This window comes from Blastomyces gilchristii (assembly GCF_000003855.2).
Source record: "Blastomyces gilchristii SLH14081 genomic scaffold supercont1.20, whole genome shotgun sequence".
NCBI classification, from domain to species: domain Eukaryota; kingdom Fungi; phylum Ascomycota; class Eurotiomycetes; order Onygenales; family Ajellomycetaceae; genus Blastomyces; species Blastomyces gilchristii.
In genome coordinates this window covers 568,608-589,233 of record NW_003101663.1, presented here as the reverse complement: position 1 = coordinate 589,233, position 20,626 = coordinate 568,608, and the positions used below count along the sequence as shown (strand labels likewise).

Here is a 20,626-nt window from a genome sequence, read left to right as displayed (position 1 = left end):
AGAACGAGAAGGAAAATGGGTGAAGAAACCCACCAAGGTATCATCATGAAAAAAAACCCGACAAAAAAGCCAAGGTACGTGCCGGAATTCCAACCTTTAAACCAATTTGCCGTCGATTTGTGCATCTAATTTCCCACAGCCAACTCTAACTCAAAATATCTAATAATAGGAGAGCCGAGGGAAGAAAGAAAATCCAACGCCTCAGAAAATGTGATCGTAGCGTTTCCAAAAGCATTCTTCCCAGCCAACGAGAAGGCGAGCCTCCATCCAAAAAAAAAAAAGAAGGGGAGTGGGGGGAATCAAAAGAAAAGCATAAACAAAAGGAACAGGATATCCAAATGTTCTTCACTCATTCAACATCCCCTCCGCAAAAGCCTTCAACCTCGAACTATCCTTGGTCGCAATAAAATACGTGCCCCCCGCATGCGTCCAGCTAACACTATCAGACCAGTAATCCTTCTGCCTGACCGACAACAAATTAACCGGCGAATTCAAATTCCGCGCCTGAATCCGATGTCCCGCGGGTACAAACGACTTGAGCGACACAATCTGACACCCTTCCTTCATATCCAGGAAGTGGTTGATGATCGAGTTGTTCAGCTCCGGCGTGAACGCCTGGTTATTAATGAGCACGACATCGGCCCGCTGCAGCGCCTTAATGATGCTTTCTTGCGACAGGAAGCAGCCGCGGATAAGCCGGACGGTGCCCGGGGCAAGCCCCCAGAGCCGACAGCGTGCTTCGAATTCGCGCCCCTGCAGCTCCGCGAGGTCGCAGGCGTTCTGCATCATTTCGCAGCCCCAGCTCTCGCAGCCGATTTCCAACGCTGCCTGTAAGACGACGTTGCCAACCCCAGAGCCTAGGTCGACGAATACCTGGTTGGATTTTAGTTTGGTTTGCTTGAAGATCTCGGAGATGAAGCGGGGGAGGAGCTCGCCGTAAACGTTGTCTGTGCCATTTTCGTACCGGCGGAGGGACTCTACGCGTGGGGAAACGGTGCGGGCGTATATTTGGTTCAGGATCCGTTCGACTAAGGGGAGCGGCAGGCTGTGTATGGTATCGAGGTGTTTCGCGATGGAGCCGTCAGCTCGGAGCCGGGTGATGGTATTATTATATTCGTCGATTGCTTCCATGAATTCTGATTGAGAGGCGTGCGCCAGGGCGCGTCTGAAGCGGCGATTAATGCCAGTGGCCTCGTCGTTAAAAAGGTGGGCATATTCCTCAGGTATATAATTTTGTGACACTATGTTGACCAGGTGGACTATGTCATCCAAGGGTTTGAAGCCTTCTTTCTCCCGAGGTACGACAAGTTGGTATCTAGCGCCGAACGACGAGTAAGCAAACATCCCATCAGCAACACAAACGCAAAACGAACAAACCTAGCTATTTCCACAAGTCATCGTAACTCACTTTTCACCCTGGGAAGCGCCGGGATACTGCAACCGAACTGTAACCGGCTCTGCAGCCCCAGCATCACCCCCATCCTCAAACGCTCTGATAAACTCCGCAGGTTTATCCACAGATGTGATATCAGCCGCGTTTACTATGGTGACCGTTTGTTCCCCCGCATTTTCCACAAACGCAGCCGTGGACCGAACCCGGCGCTCTTTATCTGGCCCCGCACTGGCACTAACCTTCGCCCGCTTGCGAACTTCAAAGAAAGCCGCATCCGTATCGCTCTCGTCGCTGCTACTCGATAACCTTTGGACAGGCGATGGCCGCTTTCGGGGTACGGACTTTGCTTTTAGACGCCGGGTGGGTTCATGGTGTCGGGATGGGGTGGGATCGCTCGCTATGGAACTTGCGCGGATAGAACTGGATGAGCGTCTGCTGGATGTGAGAAGGCGATCGCGGTCACGGCGGGGGTGAGCGTGAGAGTGAGGAGTTGGTCTGGAGGCTGAAAAGTCCGATGTGACTGATGCGGCTCTTGAAGGGGCATGTTTGGCGGGTGTGGTTACTGCTTCGACTTTTCGGATCTGCGGCCGCTTGGGCTGAATCACTATGCTTCCCTTCTTCTGGAGGTGGTCGAAAAAACCCATGCCCTTCTTATGGAAAAATTTTGCGTCTAGCCCAAATACAGTGTGATCGATCGGTGGTCTACTTCGCTTCCTTGTTGACACCCGACGGCTTAAGACACACGGGTGAACGAATAAGAGGCCTTAATGAAATAATACAGAGCGGTAAGAGAGAGGAAGAATAATAAAAGAGAGGGGTTGGTAAACTGTTAATAATATAAATGATCGTACGATATTCATAAGACTGGTGATGTTTGTTGGAAGTGGCACTTATAAAGAGCTGCGGATGTACGCATACGCAGTAACGGAGTAGTTTGTCAAAGGCGGCTCAACGTCTTTCTGGGTTCGGGGCTTGGCGAAGAAGCAGCGTGGAAGGCAGCGTTTCTTGGCAAGATTAGTCATCAGGACAACACAACCAGTTGTTGGTTTTTCTTTTGGTCAAAAATTAACAATATAAAAATTATAGCTCAAATTGATTCTTCGTCAGAGTCTCTTCTCATATTAGTCTGCAGTCCAATTCAAACAGTAACAATAGTAAAATCTAAGGGAAAGTTGCTGCAATCAACCAAAAAAGGAAGATGAGCAGCAGATGGAGTACAGCTGCTGCCAAGAGGTCAAGATGTATGCATAACAAAGCAACACAAAGGGGAAAAGAAGCAAATGAAAATAACAATACAAAAGCAGAAGGGTATCACTGCCCAAGAAAAAAAAAAGTAAACAGGTATGCTGTTGGCAGTCAGTTACAACAATAAAAACGGAAATAAAAAGAACAAATCTGACAGCCTGTAACATAAGTGCTTCTGTGGGGGGGAAAAGAAGGGAAAGAAAAGAAAAGAAATATTCAAGTCAAGGCGCTAAAATATAAAAAGCAAATGGAACGTGGTTGGTGATATTAAAACATGTTATGTACGTCGGAATCCAACAGTAATGACCAGCTGCGGCAGCAACAGTACAGGTGGTCGCTTTTCACCAATACGCCAAAAGGAGAAAAAAAGGAAAATATAATAAAGTATGTGGGTATGTCAGTGTGTGCGCAGAGACGTTTGTACGTTGACAAGCAACGAAAACACAGCAATGATGAACAAAGGAGATATTATGGCTTGCAGTGAGTGCAGTTGTTGTCTTGATGGGAAGGCGAGAGTGGGAACGCCGTCACGAATGTTTTCAACGACTAGTTTCAAGAGAGCCCAGCGACAGCAGGTCCAGCCGCGTGCTTTGATGTGCTACCGTGCCGCCTAACCAGTAGGCTCTTGAGCGCACCCAGCCATTTCGCGAGAGCTTCTTCATCTGGCGCGCAGAATCGATATGTCTTGTCCTCCGCGATGACCTGGAGGCAGAACTTCTTCGATCGGGAGATCGGGTCAATTTCTGCGGCGTTGATAACTTGCAGCATCGAGATGATTTTGGTCGCGGCGTATTCTTGCTGATCTTTATAGAAGCAAATGTTATGTGGTCGAAGAACAACCCAGAGCTTCTTCCATTGTCGAACCCCTTTCTTGCTTTTTAGGCAGAGGAGGTAGCCGTGGCAAATGACACGTTCTGGAGCAAGGTTCCCGAGGGCGCCATCAGCGAGCTGAGCTGTGTCCCGCGGCAGTGAGGGACGACGATCTAAAGGCGCAGAGGGTGAGAGGGAAGGTCCATCATGGGGGGGCAGAGAGGCTGTGGAGCGGTGCGGTGTAGCGCTGGCGACAGCATCAGAGAAATCCGAACAGGATGCTATTTCGTTCCCGGAGTAGTCATGCGTAGTAGTATGTGAAAGCTGCTGTCGCGCCTGCCGATTGCCGGAGCGGATGGATGGGGCGTCATGTTGACTCGCTCTACGACCATCACAGTCGGTCTCACTCGCGCTCTCAGCAGCAGCTTCTCCCGGTTTCTTATTCTCCGCAATGTCATAGCCTTCAAGCGAACCCGCATCATCCGAGTAGCTCTCGTTGCGTATGCGCTCCACCCAGCTCTCCGCATCGGCTTCGGATGTGGCTTGAAATCGATAGTTATTGGAAGGGGAGAATATTCCAAATATATGTTGGCGTTTGGATTTGGTGGCTTTCAACGAGGCAACGGCTGTGACATCAGACAAGTCGATTGAGACTTGAAGTTCTGCTTCCTCTGCATCCTTATACAAGGACAGGAGATTGGGCCGCAATACTAGATATCCGGGTTTCCATGAAGATTTGAATGCCTGTAAAATATAAGAAGCCACTGTTAGCTTTTCTCGAAACATGTGTAGAGGTTCGTCGTTATAGAAGCCAAAAATAAACAAGGGTAAACTGACATGCTTATTTTTTGATCTTCTCAATACTTTCCCTCTCTTTAATACCTGATCGAAAGCAAAGCTGCCATTCTCGTTGACCGGAGAGAAGGTATCAAGATTCAGATGTCCGTGACGAGAAGAAAAACCCCGCTGAGTTTGTGTCGTCCCCCCTGTCACGGACTGGGCTGGATTCTCAATCTGGCTATCGATCCGTAACGCCATGGTGAAAGGTTTAAGAGAAACAACGGGAAGAAATAGTTAGTTGGTAGTGAATCATATAGGGTTGACGGTATCCCCCTTTTTTTTTTTTTTTTTTTTTTTTTTTTTTTTTTTTTTTTGTTTGGATTTGCAGAATGCAGAAGTGGGAGGTCGCGTGGGCTCGGGCAGCTTGAACGCGATGAAACAGTAACAGAGTTAATTGTGGCCGTGGATTAACCAGGAAATGGGCCAGTCCAGCATTTTTATTTTTAAGGGACAACAGGATGAAGAGAATGCCAAAGTCATTCTTCGATGGTTGGCGAGGATCAGGCCCCGTTTGCCGTAGTCAGTTGTATGTTGCAGGTGAGCAAGTTTCAAGTCAACAAGGAGAAATGACGGCAGAGAAGTGGCACTGGTGGTGGTGGTGGGTGTAGGTGGGTGTGGGCGGGCGGGGCTTGGCATGCCTCCCCCCCCTTTTTCTTATTTTTTTATATATATTTTTCTTTTTTTATTCTTTCTGTCGCGTCAGGCCGCTTTGGGTATGGCGCAAAAGAAGAAAAAATAAAAATAAATGGTGGAGGAAGCCGAACTGGTTGGCCAAATACAGAATATGTATTCATAATACTTCAAGCAAAAGAGATCTGTCAGTATGACTCGGCCCGGATTTATCAGGTAAGCGAAGAGGAAATGTAACTACTAGTTATACATACCATACCTTCATATGTAATCAGGATAACCAGCTGGTCTTGATAATAAATATTCCTCAGGTGTGTGGCAAAGGGCGGCCTCTGGATGGATGGATCTGGCTATTGATCATAAGAGTTCATTCATTCCTTGCACACAGCAGCGGTGCCATCACATATATCGTTCAGATATAACCCGTACGTACTCTATAGTTTATATAACATCTCAATTCCTAATATTTACAGCGTAGATTCAGCTTGCGGCTGAATGCTGGGGTGCTGTGCTGTTGGTGTGGATCATCCTGGTTGGGGCAGTAACATACGTAACTTACGTACCTCCGGAAAAATATCTGAAAGATACTCCGTAGATCTGCGCCTGGAAATAAAAATAGCCTGAGAAATCAAGATGCCCCCATCGTAGAAACTATTATCGAGGAGCATCACTTTACTTCGATGGACTATACTCCGTATATGTATTTGCGCAATATGCTTATGCTTCGAGAAATCCAAGCCGGCAATAATAATAATATTACCATATATGTATACATCATAGGCAGGGATAAACTTCGACAATTTTGTACACATTGGTATGGTACGGTACAGCAGATGGCGTACGGTAAGCGTCAGTACAACCAGTTGTAATCAAAAAAGAGAAGATTCTATTCACAGCCCACAGAGGCGACCTAGTGCAGCATCTGAGCCAATCAAAACATCATCCAGACAAGGCCATATTACGTGTCCCGACCTTGTATTGAGCATTACACGCAAATGTTTTCATAGAGACCAAGCAGACATTTTTTGCCTTAAATACAAGAATTGGCACTGTAGCACCTGGAATTTGCCTCTAGGAGCATAGACAATCCCCTTGGGCAGTCAGAAAATCACCCAAAGGCATCGTGCTGGGGGGGATACACTAATAACGCTCGCTGTTCCATCCAAAGACTTGCAAGTTGTTCTAGGCGATTTCTACGTTTCGGGCTCGAGCGGGTCTTGGCATCCTCCCGTCAAACGCTTCGTCCTTTGGAATCTCAATCTCCAGAAAATCGAACATCCCCCATATTGCTGCCACCTTCACTCCTCCAGCTCCAGCTCGCACATAACCTCAGCTCCCACACCTCATGACCACCGCCTGGCTCGCTGTAAGCTTGCACCGCGTTAACCGGCTGTTCATTGAGCCAGTATTATTTCCTTTCCCCTATCCGCTTGATTAACCACGCCGTGAATCCGTACCGTATACCTGCAGATAGGGGACGTCTCATTCCCGGCCATTCGTTTCCTCTCGAATAAGAGCTCTCCCTTCCCAGCGTCCACTATCTCCCCTCTACGAACCGCTGCTGAACTCTTCGGATTTTTCTCCATACTCGAATTCCCTTCCTCGTGGTGGCAGCTGTAACTTGCTGTTGTTAACTCTCTCAGGCTGGCTTCTTGAACATCCCCCCGGTCCAGGAGCTCTATCGCCATCAAGTTCCCCTTTAAAATAAAAAAAAACTAAAAAAAAAAAAGAAATCCAGAAAGCTCCTTTCCATCTGTGCCGAATTTCCTCAAATCCACCAGTTCGTGCCCATGGGGTTCGTACAACGCCTCGCGAAGCGAGTGCCTTACTTGCCCGCAGCCCCTGCCTTTGATAGCGCTGTGAATGAAAAGGGCGCCATAATACCCAAATTCGCTTTCTTCAAGCGGCGGATACGACTCCGAAGGAACTCTGCCATCTCAATACCACTGGGCTTTGTTCTGTTATTTCCTTGCATCGTAATAGTTCTTATATTCCTTCTCATTGTCACTCATCCTTCTTCTCCTGGTCGGATTTTGATGCCAGCTGGAACGCCTCCGACAATTAGGTTCGTCTTTGCTACTTGTATATCTTTACTGTGGAAAACTATCTTTAACTTGCTTTGGAATGCTAATTACTATGACTTCAAAACAGAAAAATTAGCGAAAAACATGACAAAGTTTTTGCTACTGGCTGTCTTGAAATGGACACCAGTACTCCAAGAGCAAATGCGGCCTTCGTTGTCTTGGCGAGAAATAAGGAATTAGATGGAGTGATTCAATCCATGAAATCTATCGAACGACATTTCAACCGATTCTACAATTACCCTTATGTTTTCCTAAATGACGGCGACTTTGACCAGAATTTTAAAGATACAATTGCCAACTATACCAGTTCTTCGCTGGAATTCGGTAAAATCGACCCTTCCATGTGGGGATACCCTGACTGGATCGACCATGAAGTAGCCAAAGAAGGAATTAGGAAACAAGGAGATGCTGCAATTATGTATGGTGGCATGGAGAGTTACCACCATATGTGTCGATTTTATTCTGGGTGAGTAGCAAGTTATCTAGCCTGTACCGCGTAAATAGGCGCCGGTTGTACTAATATGTGGCGGCTAGATTTTTCTACAGGCACGAGCTACTCATGAAGTATGAGTGGTACTGGCGTCTGGAGCCAGATATCAAATATTTCTGCGATATCACCTAGTATGGATATCCCCATCCGATCCTTTTGCTATCCTTCATATCAATTGCTGTTTTCTGACTTGTATGCCAGTGATCCATTCCTCAAAATGATCGAACACAATAAAACCTACGGTTTCACTATTGCTGTTAAAGAACTCAGGGAAACCGTTCCAAACCTCTTCCGTTATGCTTCCGCCTACAAGAGAACAAACAATATCACATCCCAGGGTTTGTGGGAAATGTTCCTTGAGGATCCCCCACAGCCCAAGGAGCCAACAAAGGAAGATGCAGAGGATGAACCATTGCCAGATGAAATCTTACAAACGCAACCAGGTGATAGAGGCATTAAAGATGTCGATCCTGAAGCCATGGAAGGGGAAAAGTATAACATGTGCCATTTCTGGAGTAACTTTGAAATCGCTCGACTTGATTGGTTCCGTAGCAAGGAGTACGAGGACTTCTTCAACATGATGGACAAAAGTGGTGGATTCTGGATGGAACGTGTAAGCACCAATCACTCCTTCACTCCCTTTTTTTTTGGTTTTCGTCTCCAATTTACATTCGATTTCACTGATATTTTGACATCCGTATCTAGTGGGGTGATGCACCAATCCATTCGCTTGCAGCCGGTGTCCTACTCGCGCCAAAAGACATCCATTACTTCCGAGATTTTGGATATCGACATACAACAATCCAGCACTGCCCAGCCAACGCTCCCGCTCGTCAGCAGGATAGGATTCCCTATCTCGAAATGACCACTCTAGACCCGAAAAAACGACAAGAGGAAGACGAATACTGGGATGTTACAGACGTGCCCAAAGAAAACGGGGTGGGCTGCCGGTGTAGATGCGACACGGATATCACCGACGTAGAAGGAAAACCAGGAAGTTGTTTGGCCGAATGGGTCGAAGTTGCTGGAGGCTGGGCATCACCCTAGACATTTCATATACCAGGCTAACCAACGCTGATATAATTCTTGGACCGCTCGATCGATTTTCTCTCATCCTCATTGCCCAAAAAAAAAAAAAAAAAAAAAAAAAAAAAAAAAAAAAAAGAAAGAAAAAAGAAAAAAGAAGAAAGAAGAAAAAAGAAAAGGAAGAAAAGGAAAGAAAAAAAGCCAATACAGACCAGGCTAGATCAAGTTTTTGTTTTCTCTCAAATATCCGAACAACCCCCTTTGGCCATCTTGGAGTTTATTATTCTTACCCCTGCACGAGCTATTTCTTCTCGTCTCTTTTCATTTCTTTTCTCTGTTTAACCGCTTATTGGGAATTAAGGCGTTTTTGCATGTCATACTTAATTCACGGCTTTTTTTACTTGCCTTCTTACTCTTCAATTTTGTTTTATCGCTCCCCTTTTTCTTTTTCGTATCAACCCTAATGTCGTCGCGCCTTTCCGCAAACCTATTTTTCGATGTCTCCGCTACTCCACCAGGCTTTCGAAACTTGGCATTTAGTCAGGCATCGTGTTGTCATTCTGGGTATATAGGATGTGCTCTTTTGGAAACAAGTGCACTCGCAAAGTGACCCCCGGATATACAGACATTTTGCATCCTACCATTACCACACGATCAGGGAAAGCAGTCCCGCCAGGCCTTGCTATATAACACTGCTGTTGGGGCTGCTACTTGGGGGGCTACTACTACCACCAGCCCTAATTAGTCATCGCCTTGTATATATACCTCTCATTCAGCGTCGAGACTTTCATTTTTGCATCCAAAACCTACGGCTGTGGATACACTCTCAGGTCAGAAATAACGGGACACAGTCCTACCTCGAGAATTGACAATTCGCAAACCAACCAACCACCCACCCCGGCTCATCTGTCTAATGCATCAAAGAAAACAAAAAGAATGGCAACATATAGACATTCGCTGCGGTGAAAGATTGTTGAACAATACCGACTCGATTGATTGACGCATTTTAATCCATGCGGGAAACCTAGACAAAAACATTCATACCCATCACCGAACAAACAAAAAGACCGGCCAACACAGACACGGCAATTATCTATTTTAATCCTTCTTCCAACCCTTATTTGTTTCTAGCTTACTTAAAAACCTTCCATTTATCCATTTTTTTTCCCCTTACTGTAGTTTTTATTTTACCACTTTGTTTCTTTCCTTCTTTTGGTTTCTTCCTTTCTGTGCTCTATTCTTTTTTTTTACTTTCTGAAACTGTAAATGTACATACATCCGTAAGACTGCTACTCTTTCCCTTATATAGCTGACCCTTTTCTGTTTTGCTCACCGTCCTGCTTCTATTACATCCCTTATTATATAATATTCCTCTTTTTCAATTTGTTCGCCTGCTTCTTTTTGGGTGCTGGTTTTAATTGATCCATTGATTGGCTTATTATTATTGGTTAATTGGTTCATACTCCTTTCCTCCGTAGCTGTTTTCTTTTATATTTCTCTTTTTCCAGTCCATCCCGCTAGGATAAGTAAACAGAAGGAAATCATCTAGATATCTAGTTATATGTAACCACCGGAGAAATGGTTATGAATATAGAGGACAATGATGGGAGACTGAATGTGATGAGAATGTACTATGAGAAATGGTTATGAATATAGAGGACAATGATGGGAGACTGAATGTGATGAGAATGTACTATATGTATTTTTAATTTTTATTATTATTATTATTATTATTATTATTATTATTATTATTATTATTATTATTATTATTATTTTCGGTGGTTTCCTCCTTGTGTTATTCTAGCTCTTGACTGTTCCTGATACTTGAAATCCGCTTTCAGGTTTCAGGGGACAAGGGGAAAAGTATTGATACTTAGGTTGCTCCTTGATGCCTTCTCTCAGTTTTTATCCCAAAATTGACTATCAGACAGCAAGTTATTAGCCATAACAAGCAATGCCAGAAATAAGACCAAAGATATCGTCCAGTTGTATGATAACTAATGTATAGATAATGTAATGTACATGTACATATAATATATAGAGCATCCCAGAAAGGCATCCCAGAAAGGCAAGCCCTCTCCTGCTTGAGCGGCTCTAGACCAAACATCGCCCACGCCAACCGCCAACCGCCGGTTCTCCGCCAAACCTAGCTGCGAAGGTTGTTCCACCTGCCTCCGGGCGCCTGCCTTCGCCCATTCCCCGCGGCAGCCCGAGCATTGACTAATACAAAGGCCCACCCCGCTGCCCTTGTCGACAAGACAACCTTGAACCCTCCACCACCTCAACACCTCTCGACGACAACAACAACAACAACAACGCACAAGAACATGCCAGGCTCAGATGAGTCTCCCAGCAAGCCCCAGAACCGTCGCAATCATCATCGAAGTAATAACAATAGCCTGCCTCTATTCCAGTTTCCAACGCTCCCAGTGGCCGGTGCCCCTCCCGTTGCGTTCCCATTGCAGCCTGACGCTGAACCAATGACGTCAGACAATCATAGGTGTGAGCGGCCCAGCAGCTCCCTCAGCGAGAGCTGGGCTACTCTCAGCGGCTCTGATATCTATTCCGAGGACGATTCCCGCTCAGAGCAGACAGACACCGCCTCACTGGTTGGTCGCAGTGTTCCTGACGATGTCACCAGCCTTGAGGGCAGGGATGATGACGATAGTGAGGCAGACAGCGTCGACGTGCACAGCTACTACTCTGAGCCCACACCACTACTACCCTTTCCCTCCCATATGAGAGAACAAAGTCTCGAGAACAGCGGGGCGACCATCAAAGCTCCCTACCAGCTGGGGTCAGACTCTATTAAATTCGTTGAGCCAGACGCCTGGCCTGAAAATGAAACTATCGAGCTGAAGCATACCATCAAGGTATTCAATGAAGCTGAGACACCGGAATTCCTGCGTACTACTCTGGCCCACGATCTTGGTGATGGCCATCTATCCGTCACTGTCCAGCAGGCAATGTCTAAGCGCGGCCTTGACCTTACCAAGCCATTCCGTGCTCTCTACATCGGTGCTCCCGATTTCAAGCATATCATCCTTGATAAAATGGGGGATGTACTCGTTGCGGGCTCCGATGACGACTTCAATCATGTAGTCTCAGGAGACTCCTCTCGTTTCCATGTCGTCCCCGCGTCCTTCGGCACTGGTGCTAGTCCCAACTACGCTGAACTTCTCCCAATCCATGTTCAACTCATTGTCGACGAATGCGTTTCGGCTATGGCACAGGGGGAGGGCGACAAACCAAGCACTATTACTATTACACTAAAGAATCGAAATCCGTGCAGTTCAGCCTGGACTGGCTCGGACTACGAAATACAGTCCGCTACTCCTTGGGATCCCCCAGACCTGGCTATTTTCTTTATAGCCCAGGATGACAGTCCTATAAACCGCAAGACTCTTTCTCTGTGTCATACCTTCATGAAGCGGCATGGAGTGCCATCCATAGTCATCTCCGAGAATCCTATGTGGACTAAGCAGAATCCGATAGTTCCGCTGGACTATCAAAGTTTACATGTCTGTCTGGAGTCCCGCCAAAAAGACACAGGCGAATCACAAGTACTGGGGAGGTTTCCAATTGATCTGAAAACCTTTGAGAGTATTGCCCCTGGACAGTTAAATAGGAATCTTGCATCCCTTTCGGGACATCATTCTTCAAAAGCTATTACCAAATTGCGTGAAACTCCAGAAAAGGATACTACAACACCTATTCACGTCCGAGGTTGGGAAAGCTTGGTGTGTATCAAGTGGTTACCGGATGGCTCCTCTGAACTCTTTCTATTTGGAACACCGTACACTCCCGAAGACCTTGCGCGCGTGTATTTTACAGCTATCACCTCTTTTCTTGGTCTCCTGATGCTAGTGATTATTTGTGGCCCTCTGCACTCCTTTATTTTCGTTGACCTCCCCACTCGATTTCCCTCCCTACCTATATCCCCTCTCGTCGGTGAATCTGTCACGACAACAGCTCATCTACCTCCTAGAACAACGACAGGCAGTACCGTGGAAACCACATCGCTCATGCCTCTCTCCGTAAGCGACCTGATCTTGCCTGACTGTACTGGGAAAGATTCGTTCGACGTAGATACCTATATCTCGAAGCTTACCCGCCGCACTGAGAAACAAGGGGGTGAACCGGATAAATTCCAAGTGCATGTTATTGGTGATTGCCATGTTATTATAAGACTTCCACCACGCCTAGCCTCACGGCGTAAATCTCCAAAGTTTGATGTAACGGTAACCAGGACCAATCAACAGATTCCGTTTGACCGGGCCCGCCTGTTTGACGGAGTATATACTCTACGACTGCCCAGGGAAGACGCATATGGACCTATGAACATTTCTATCACCACGAAATCGAAACCCATCATCGAACAGGTTACGGAGGTCGATTTTGGAATGCCTTGGCTGAAGATCGCAAACTGGAAAAAGGCCGCCCAGAAACTCTCTGCTCAACTCAAAAGGGATCTCAACATCGCCTCTGCAGGGCTGACTGTTGTATATAACCGGATGTCTGCAGATTTGCTTGAAAGGAGCGATGCTCTACGAGGGGAAACGGAATCAGTAGGTCGGGCCTCGTTGCAAAGGGCACTGGAAGCCACGAACGTGATACTAGCCAAGTCAAAACAACTTTCCGACGAGGTCACGCGGCTCACACAGGATGGGTTGATGGCTTCTACAGCCTTACTCCGCCAGAAACTGTCCACTGTGAACACAGATGTCGTGCAATTCGTGAATGAAAAGCGGTATACGATCGAAAAGGAGGCGAGGAGACTATTCCAGTATCCCGCATCTGTGCATGACTTCAACTTCGCTCGGCGCCTCACTGATAACGCACAACGAGTGAAAAGGTCTCCGGGAATGGCGGCGGCGCAGAAACACGCGACGCATTTATGGCAGCTGCTGCGATCTGGGCCTAACAACGAACTGACGAACGCTGTACGTTGGCCTAAATGCGAGACGGGGAGACGCCAGAAAGTTCGACGTGGGAAATTACATGTACATGGGCGTACACATGGGTCTTGGGGCTGTGGGCGCCGGTGATAAAAATACCCTTTTCGTCTGCTTTCAACTTCTTCCATTCGCTGGTATTTTCATTCCATATCTGTCTCTTCTGTTTCTCCTTTCTCTTTTCTCTTTCTGTCATTTTTGTCAGGTAAATGGTGAGGTTTCAGCGACTTCTTTTATGCACAGATTTAATAAGGACTGGTTGGTTTTTCTGGGGAGGAATTGGGGGCCTGGAGTTTGGGTTGGGTTCGGTTCGCTCCCATTTAATATTTTATGCTTTTTGATCTTATTCCCCACTCCCATTCAAGCAGGCCTGCGGGATAACAACGAGGGAAATGGATGTTGATGGGCATTGTACTTTTCTTTTCCGAAGGCTCACGGAGGATGGAGGTAGGAAGCAATATCTGAGTCCCTGTGTCCAAGCTTTGGGTCCCTGAGTGAGAGAATAGGGCAAGGTTCAATGGTCATTTTAACGGACGGCGTTGGCAGTGGTTTGTATTCCCTGGTACCTCTTTTTTCTTCTTTCTTTTCAATCATTGACACCCGCATTCAGCTGGCTGGGAGATGGCGTGGGAAGGACAAACGAACAGTATGACGGTCGATGAATATGACGATGTTGACGATGTGGCGCAGGGTTTGGGAGGGGAGCTATTTTCTTCTCCTTTTCTTCTTGCTTTTTTTTTTTTTTTTTTTTTTTTTTTTTTTTTTTTTACATATTGATTTGATAGTGTTGAGTACATAAAAATATAAAAATCTACTCCATGTGTAGTACAGTAACTAGCTATCTCACTCATTCAAAACATTTCATTTGTTTGGCACGGCTTTCTTTTTGTATGTAGTTAATTGTATTTAACCTATTTGAATATGTGGAATTGTTCTCGATAAAATATTAGTATTCAGCCCGTAACGGTGGTGGGGTTGTCTGAAATATATAGAGATAACACGGCTCAAGCCACACTTTAAGTTACCCCTCCACACCACACCGAGAAACAAAGGATGAAGGCGGAAGGACAGAAAAGATCCCAAAATAAAACTGATGCTAGTGCAGACCTGGCTAATAAATAATAATTAATAAATAAATTATAATAAATAATAAATAAGTAATAAAAGTAAGTAATAACCTCTGATCGTCCCAGCCCCCCAACCAGCCAACCACAGCGCCCCGCAGACCCTCTTCACCCCTCACTCTCTGCCTGGAAACTCCCTCACCTCGACCTTTTACAACTAACTAGTTAGTTACTCTACTACTACAACTTCAACCTTCAACTGCATCCTTTCCTCCCACCACCACCACCACCACCACCACCACTCCATCAACCCAACAAACGTCCTTGAAAATATAAATACCACTACCACCACCGCGCACCGCAACCATGACTGACCTCACCAACCAAAAGCCCGAAGACCCCACCCCCACCACCACCGCCACAACCACCGACGAGGCCGCTGCCGCCGCCGCTCCCGAGACGGATCAGAAAACCGAAGAACTCAAGGCAGACACAGAACAGGCCGCTGACGCTCCTGCCGGTGATGATGGGGACGTAAAGAAGGACGAGGCGGTGGCAGACGTCAAGCCCCCCACCACCACGTCTGATAGTGTGTTTTCGATGTTTGGCGGGGGCCCGAAGAGGGAGAAGAGACGGGAGGAGGACGAGGAGGGTGAGGATGAGCCGTCTGGGTCTTCGAAGAAGAAGGAGGGGGATGTTGCGGTGAGTTTTGGGGAGTGAAGTTTTTATTTGGTCTATTTTCTTCTCTCTTTTTGGTGTTTTTTTTTTCTGGTGCTGTTATGTTTTTGTCTTTTTTTGCCCTACTTTTTATCTTCTTTTTCGCACTGGTTTGCTAGATTTGTGAGGGACTTTTTTTTCATTTTTTGTCTATGGATATTTCTCACTCCTTTGATATGTTGTGAAATTACCCCTCTTCTTTTTTTTTTTTTTTTTTTTTGCTCTCAAAAACTCGTTGTTTTGAGATGGACACTGCGTTTTTCCCGAGTCTCTTTTTCTCTATTTTTCCCGCCACTCTTATACTGTCGGAAAACCTCTCTTACACTTTTCTGAACAAATGTGTTGTTTCTGTAACTGACATGACGCCTTTCATTTTGGCTGATTATGATGTAGGATGAGGAAGAAGTGGACGTCCACTTCGAGCCTGTCGTGCACCTTACCGAGAAGGTCGATATCAAGACAAACGAGGAGCTGGAGGAACAGACCTTTAAGATGCGTGCGAAGCTTTTCAAATTCGACCGTGACTCGCGAGAATGGAAAGAGCGTGGAACCGGCGATGTCAGACTTCTTAAGCACAAGGAGAACCACAAGACACGTCTGGTTATGCGGAGAGATAAGACTCTGAAAGTTTGCGCGAATCATTACAGTATGTGTTTGGGCCCCGCTACCTTTTTTTTTTTTTTTTTTTTTTTTTTTTTTTTTTTTTTTTTTTTGACAGAAAGAAAAAAAGGAAGACGCTTGCTTTTTGGATGATGTGTTCCGTGATGTTGAGGGTAGGAATGGTTCCACTGATGTGAAATTTTTCTTTTTAGTTGTGCCTGATATGAAGCTGGCTCCCAATGTCGGTAGCGACAGGAGCTGGGTGTGGAATGCCGCTGCGGACGTTAGTGAGGGTGAACCCGAAGCACAGACATTGGCTATCCGCTTTGCTAATAGCGAAAGTGAGTCCTAACCGCCAGCCCTTGCCTCCTCTCTATCCCTCCTATGTATATATGTAGTTACTAACTCGCGCCATTTTCTGCAGATGCGAACCTCTTCAAGGAGGCCTTCGAGAAGGCCCAAGAGGAGAATGAGAAGCTTTTCGCCGCTGCTGCTGCTAGCGAGTAAAATTCAATAGCCCGACCTGGGACTATATCGACGCTCTTACCCTGATCATCATCATAAATATCATCATCTTCGAGAACAATTTACACGTCACTGAGAGAAAGACGAGTGGTTTCACAGCACGTGCTATTCCCCGTATGGATTCGAAACCCCACTCCCCACATCACCATGATATCACCATCACCATTCCCTCTCCTTGTGGACTCCCCGAAAAATCCCATTTCCCGCCTTTATAACCCCTTGCAAAAGCCCCAATACCCCTCCGCCTTTTTGGTCAACGAGACTGCTTTTCCCCCGCTTCCCATTCGATGATGGTGTGTGTTTGTCTTATGAAGCAACGGTGTAGATGAAGTATCTTTTATATTCCTCCCCCTCCCCCCCAAAAAAAAAAGAAAAAAGCCGAAAAAAAAAAAGAAAAAAAAAAAGAAAAAAAGAAAAAAAAGAAAAAGAAAAAAAAGAAAAAGAAAAAGAAAAAGAATGAAACGAAAAAAGCCAATACAAAACGAGATAAATTTGAAACGCTCATGACTTATAGAAGTTGGGAACATCCGGCGAAATGAAATATGGTTCAAAGTCAAGGCTTCTTCTTTCTCACCTCAACTACGGCATGGGAGGAGGGATTTAAGAAGGGAAGAGGGGACAAAGGACAACACAGAAAAAAGAAAGCACGAAAAGAAGTTCAGAACAATAATATTTTTGCGGTACATAGAACGAAGCATCTCAATCACAATTCCCCGTTCCACCCCCCCCCCCCCCCCCCAAACCGAAAAAGGGGGTCCCCAAGGATTTGCCATCAAGGCTGTCATGCTTCCGTTTAGCCCCATCCCGGCCGGTGGGGTTTTTTTTTTTTTTTTTTTTTTTTTTTTTTAAATTCATAACGAGGGGCGAGTCATCTCTGAAAGGGTTTGTGTTGGAGTAAAGATGCTCCTTATTATTATCTCGTAGAGAAAAGAATTTAGCCTATTTCCAGAATCCTGTTTGCTATTTCCAAAGTAGATGTTGTTCTGCTTATTTTATATTGTATAAATCAAGCCTTTCATTTATTTGGCTGTGGAGCGCAAACCGCGACCACGAAAGGGACAAAGCAGCATGAAGCCAACTCGTGAATGAAAAAGGGAAACCGAATGAACAAACCTCAACATTATTTCCAAAATACAATTTAAATATATTTATTTTTTCTCTTTGAAAACTCAAAATAACCCAGAAACACCGCACCTTGTGTTTCCTCCGCCACTGTTGGGTAAATATATCATCATCTTTCTCAGGAGCTTTAACCATTTTTTAGCCCGAAAAGCTTAGCTCTCCACCCAACCACAACCACCGCCCTTTGACGACCAGTAACAACGAAAACACTACACACACAAAATCTTCCTAACACGGCCGAACCAAAGAGGGCGAACAACAAAGCAGGAAAGGAAAACGGAGGATTAAGCAGACCAACATGCCCGACGTGAGTGAGCTCTTTTCTATTCCCAATCTCCCCCATCTCTCTCAGAAGGCGCGCGTAGACGTGCGGAATGGCGCGAACTGCGAAAGCCGACGACGGATGGCGCTCTCCTCTGCTTGGCCCCCCGCCCCCCCCCTCGGGCGGCGGTCCCCTTACAGAACTCATCAGCTAATCTATTCTCTCTTCTTCGGTGGATATCGAATATCCGTAGGTGAAACGCACAGTCAAGCTCGTCACGGAGCAGAATCTCAAGTTCGTGCCCTCCCCCGCTCTTTTCTGCCCCTCCAACACTCCTCCCCCCTTTCTCCCTCAGTATGCTGTTCCCCTCTCCAACCGACATTGCTGTTCGCGTAGCCCTAGATGCTATGCACCCCCTCTGGCTCCTCGCGAGTGTATTGGCTTTTTTTTGCGAGTGGCTCCGTGACGCGGGCTAGGAGAACATGGCAGTCCTCCTTTCCTCCAGCTAGAATAGTCAGGTTGGATCCAGTCCAACACCACGTCGCTGCAAAACATTATCTGCAAACTGTATACACGCGGAGCTTCTGGAGGCGAGTGGGAGGGTCTGCTGTACACAGCACGGGATAATATATATGGATGATAGTTAATTGGCGAATGCTTACACGGGTTCTCTGCGCATATAGAGAAGGAGAGACGGCGTCGGAGGTGGAATTGCCGCTGCGGAAATGGTCGATTGAGGTTTACTTGCTGAACGAGCATGGCGAGGAGGTCCCCGCGACGATGTTTGACAAGGTCACCTATACGCTGCATCCGAGTTTTGGGAATAGGGCGATACAGAGTACGTGTTGATGGGCTTGATTCTGCTTACCGCTATCTTGCACATGCATTGCATGCAGGTGTGTACAGCTTTTATTTGTGCTGACAATATTCCAAAAAACTTCGAATGGATAAAATACAGCTTTCAAATCTGCACCCTTCAAAATTGAGGAGGAAGGCTGGGGTGAATTTGATATGCAGATTGGTTTCACAGTTCTGGACAAAGAACATATTGTCAACCATGACCTACATTTCCAGCAGAACAAATATGAGTCAAAGCATGTTCTTGTGAGTCTATACCTGAACTCCCAAGCACCAACCCGCATCTCACCTTCCCTCACTGTGTTTGATGGGTTTGTTTCATTTGACTTCTTCTGTGCATTTGGGTAGACTAATGATGTTTTCATCCATCTAATAATATGGCCATAGACCTTCAAAAACCCCAAACCAGCTCTTCTAAACATTCTCCGAGAATATGGCCCTGTGCCTGGCGATGAGAATGGCGTCAAATCGAAGCGTGGAGGTACGCAGGATGAGGGCTCGAAGAAAAAGAAGCGGATAGATAAGAATGTATGTTTATAGTACCTCCAGTTTCCACTCCACCCTCTCAAAACAATGAATATGTTCCGGCATCCGCCTTTTTCTTACAATATCCTGACTGTCATTTATCAGGTCGACATGGATAAACTGGCAGACGGCCTGCAGAAGCTTGGTGAAGATGACCTCCTCCAAGTTGTGCAGATGGTCCATGATAACAAATCCGCCGACTCGTATACCAAAAATGATATTGAGCGTGCGTTCCTTTTCCTTTATTTACATCTACCCCTACGCTTTTTGTCTCACGCGCACACATACACACGATACTGACATCTCTTGAATACAGAGGGCGAATTCCATGTTGATCTCTACACCCTTCCCGACTCCCTTATCAAGATGCTGTGGGACTTCACACAGGAAAAGGGAGTTGTATGAGCACGTGGCAGAAAAAAAGACACATCCCTCTGATTCTGTTTCTGATTAAACTAATGCCTTTTTCCCTTTCCTTTTCTTTGACCTGTCCTTTCTTCTCTGATTTTTTCTTTTTCTCAATGGATAACTAATGAAATCAAATTCATGCATGGATTCATTTGGTCTCAAGAGCATTTTCCAACTCTATCTCATTATATCCGTTTCTAAGATGTAAATTATGCTAAAATCTTGTTTTGTCCCCCTAACCTTTTTTTCATTTTCTCTCTTACGCCAGTTGTCTCCTGCCGTCTTTTACACTTCAACCATCAACTTTGTATTTTTCACTTTTCGATTTTGCTCCCCCGGTGTTTTCTGGAATGATGAGAAAACCACTCTTGAATTCGTTTCTCCTCCAGTTAACATGCCGTCCTTTTCCCATATCCTGTACTGCCACGTTTTCCATGTCCCCCCCCACCCCCCTTTTTTTTTTTTTTTTTTTTTTTCAATCATAGGACATACATACATTTGTCCCCTTTCCGCCCGCCGCCTTATGTAGCAAAGTTTAGTACTCTATACTCTTTGGAATTGGAATTGACTATGTTCATTATTTCTTCCCTGGTCTGTGTAGGGTTCACATTCAATTGAATCAGGAATGAAATTCTATTCACTCTGTTTCTACTTTTCGCGGGCTGCGTGTAATAATAATAATATGAAAGTCGGGTTACACGGAGCTGGAGGTTAAGATTTCTCCCTGCCCCACTCATTTAAGCTTAAACGCATCAGTGATCCTGGATGATGTCTATCTCCTACTTCGGAACTTCTTTCAGAATATGCATGCACACATGTTAACTTTTGTTGATTAACCTACATCTACTACGAAATAATCTAAACCGCATGGCCTGGGAGGGAAAAAAAAAAAACGGAAAGGAGGATGCCACTGCTCCAGCCCAATCAGTAACGTAGCTAAGCAAAGCATATCTCCTACCCCAACCCACTTCGCCGATTATTTGGAGTTTTATCAAACCCCTTTGCTAAAGCAAGAAAGACGATTTCGAGACAAAAAAAAATTAATGAAGCTCTCGGCCCGAGGAAAATTTAA

At 45.8% G+C, this 20,626-nt stretch overlaps 6 protein-coding genes across 8 annotated transcripts; 4 read left to right on the top strand and 2 right to left on the bottom strand.

Annotated features, from left to right (window-relative positions):
- On the bottom strand, window positions 1–2,347 carry BDBG_07779 (histone-lysine N-methyltransferase, H3 lysine-79 specific). Its single transcript, XM_002621894.2, has 2 exons — window positions 1,409–2,347; window positions 1–1,315 (listed from the first exon to the last, which is right to left on the bottom strand). Exons 1-2 carry the CDS (start codon window positions 2,035–2,037, stop codon window positions 346–348), a joined length of 1,599 nt encoding a protein of 532 aa, XP_002621940.1. The 5' UTR covers window positions 2,038–2,347; the 3' UTR covers window positions 1–345.
- A 77-nt stretch (window positions 2,348–2,424) lies between these two features.
- Window positions 2,425–5,502, bottom strand: BDBG_07778. Of its 2 annotated transcripts, none has more exons than XM_031723249.1 (3): window positions 5,178–5,502; window positions 4,286–5,086; window positions 2,425–4,192 (listed from the first exon to the last, which is right to left on the bottom strand). In XM_031723249.1, exons 2-3 carry the CDS (start codon window positions 4,484–4,486, stop codon window positions 3,191–3,193), a joined length of 1,203 nt encoding a protein of 400 aa, XP_031580375.1. In that variant the 5' UTR covers window positions 4,487–5,086; window positions 5,178–5,502; the 3' UTR covers window positions 2,425–3,190. The 2 variants fall into 2 exon arrangements, with proteins under 2 accessions (XP_031580375.1, XP_031580376.1); XM_031723250.1 differs by having other exon boundaries at window positions 5,173–5,381.
- A 348-nt stretch (window positions 5,503–5,850) lies between these two features.
- On the top strand, window positions 5,851–10,153 carry BDBG_07776 (mannosyltransferase). The gene is made up of 5 exons (XM_002621891.2): window positions 5,851–6,983; window positions 7,070–7,468; window positions 7,537–7,623; window positions 7,694–8,105; window positions 8,198–10,153. The coding sequence occupies exons 1-5, from the start codon at window positions 6,709–6,711 to the stop codon at window positions 8,537–8,539; spliced, it is 1,515 nt and encodes a 504-aa protein (XP_002621937.1). The 5' UTR covers window positions 5,851–6,708; the 3' UTR covers window positions 8,540–10,153.
- A 486-nt stretch (window positions 10,154–10,639) lies between these two features.
- On the top strand, window positions 10,640–14,218 carry BDBG_07775. Of its 2 annotated transcripts, XM_031723248.1 has the most exons (2): window positions 10,640–14,021; window positions 14,084–14,218. In XM_031723248.1, exon 1 carries the CDS (start codon window positions 10,846–10,848, stop codon window positions 13,564–13,566), a length of 2,721 nt encoding a protein of 906 aa, XP_031580374.1. In that variant the 5' UTR covers window positions 10,640–10,845; the 3' UTR covers window positions 13,567–14,021; window positions 14,084–14,218. The 2 variants fall into 2 exon arrangements, with proteins under 2 accessions (XP_031580374.1, XP_031580373.1); XM_031723247.1 differs by having other exon boundaries at window positions 10,640–14,218.
- Window positions 14,219–14,651: 433 nt separating this feature from the next.
- BDBG_07774 (ran-specific GTPase-activating protein 1) lies at window positions 14,652–16,910 on the top strand. Its single transcript, XM_002621889.2, has 4 exons — window positions 14,652–15,239; window positions 15,648–15,900; window positions 16,067–16,195; window positions 16,279–16,910. The coding sequence occupies exons 1-4, from the start codon at window positions 14,904–14,906 to the stop codon at window positions 16,359–16,361; spliced, it is 801 nt and encodes a 266-aa protein (XP_002621935.1). The 5' UTR covers window positions 14,652–14,903; the 3' UTR covers window positions 16,362–16,910.
- A 317-nt stretch (window positions 16,911–17,227) lies between these two features.
- On the top strand, window positions 17,228–20,025 carry BDBG_07772 (transcription initiation factor TFIID/TFIIF subunit). Its single transcript, XM_031723246.1, has 7 exons — window positions 17,228–17,808; window positions 18,017–18,057; window positions 18,447–18,601; window positions 18,722–18,867; window positions 19,009–19,149; window positions 19,252–19,372; window positions 19,463–20,025. The coding sequence occupies exons 1-7, from the start codon at window positions 17,800–17,802 to the stop codon at window positions 19,549–19,551; spliced, it is 702 nt and encodes a 233-aa protein (XP_031580372.1). The 5' UTR covers window positions 17,228–17,799; the 3' UTR covers window positions 19,552–20,025.
- Window positions 20,026–20,626: the final 601 nt, after the last annotated feature.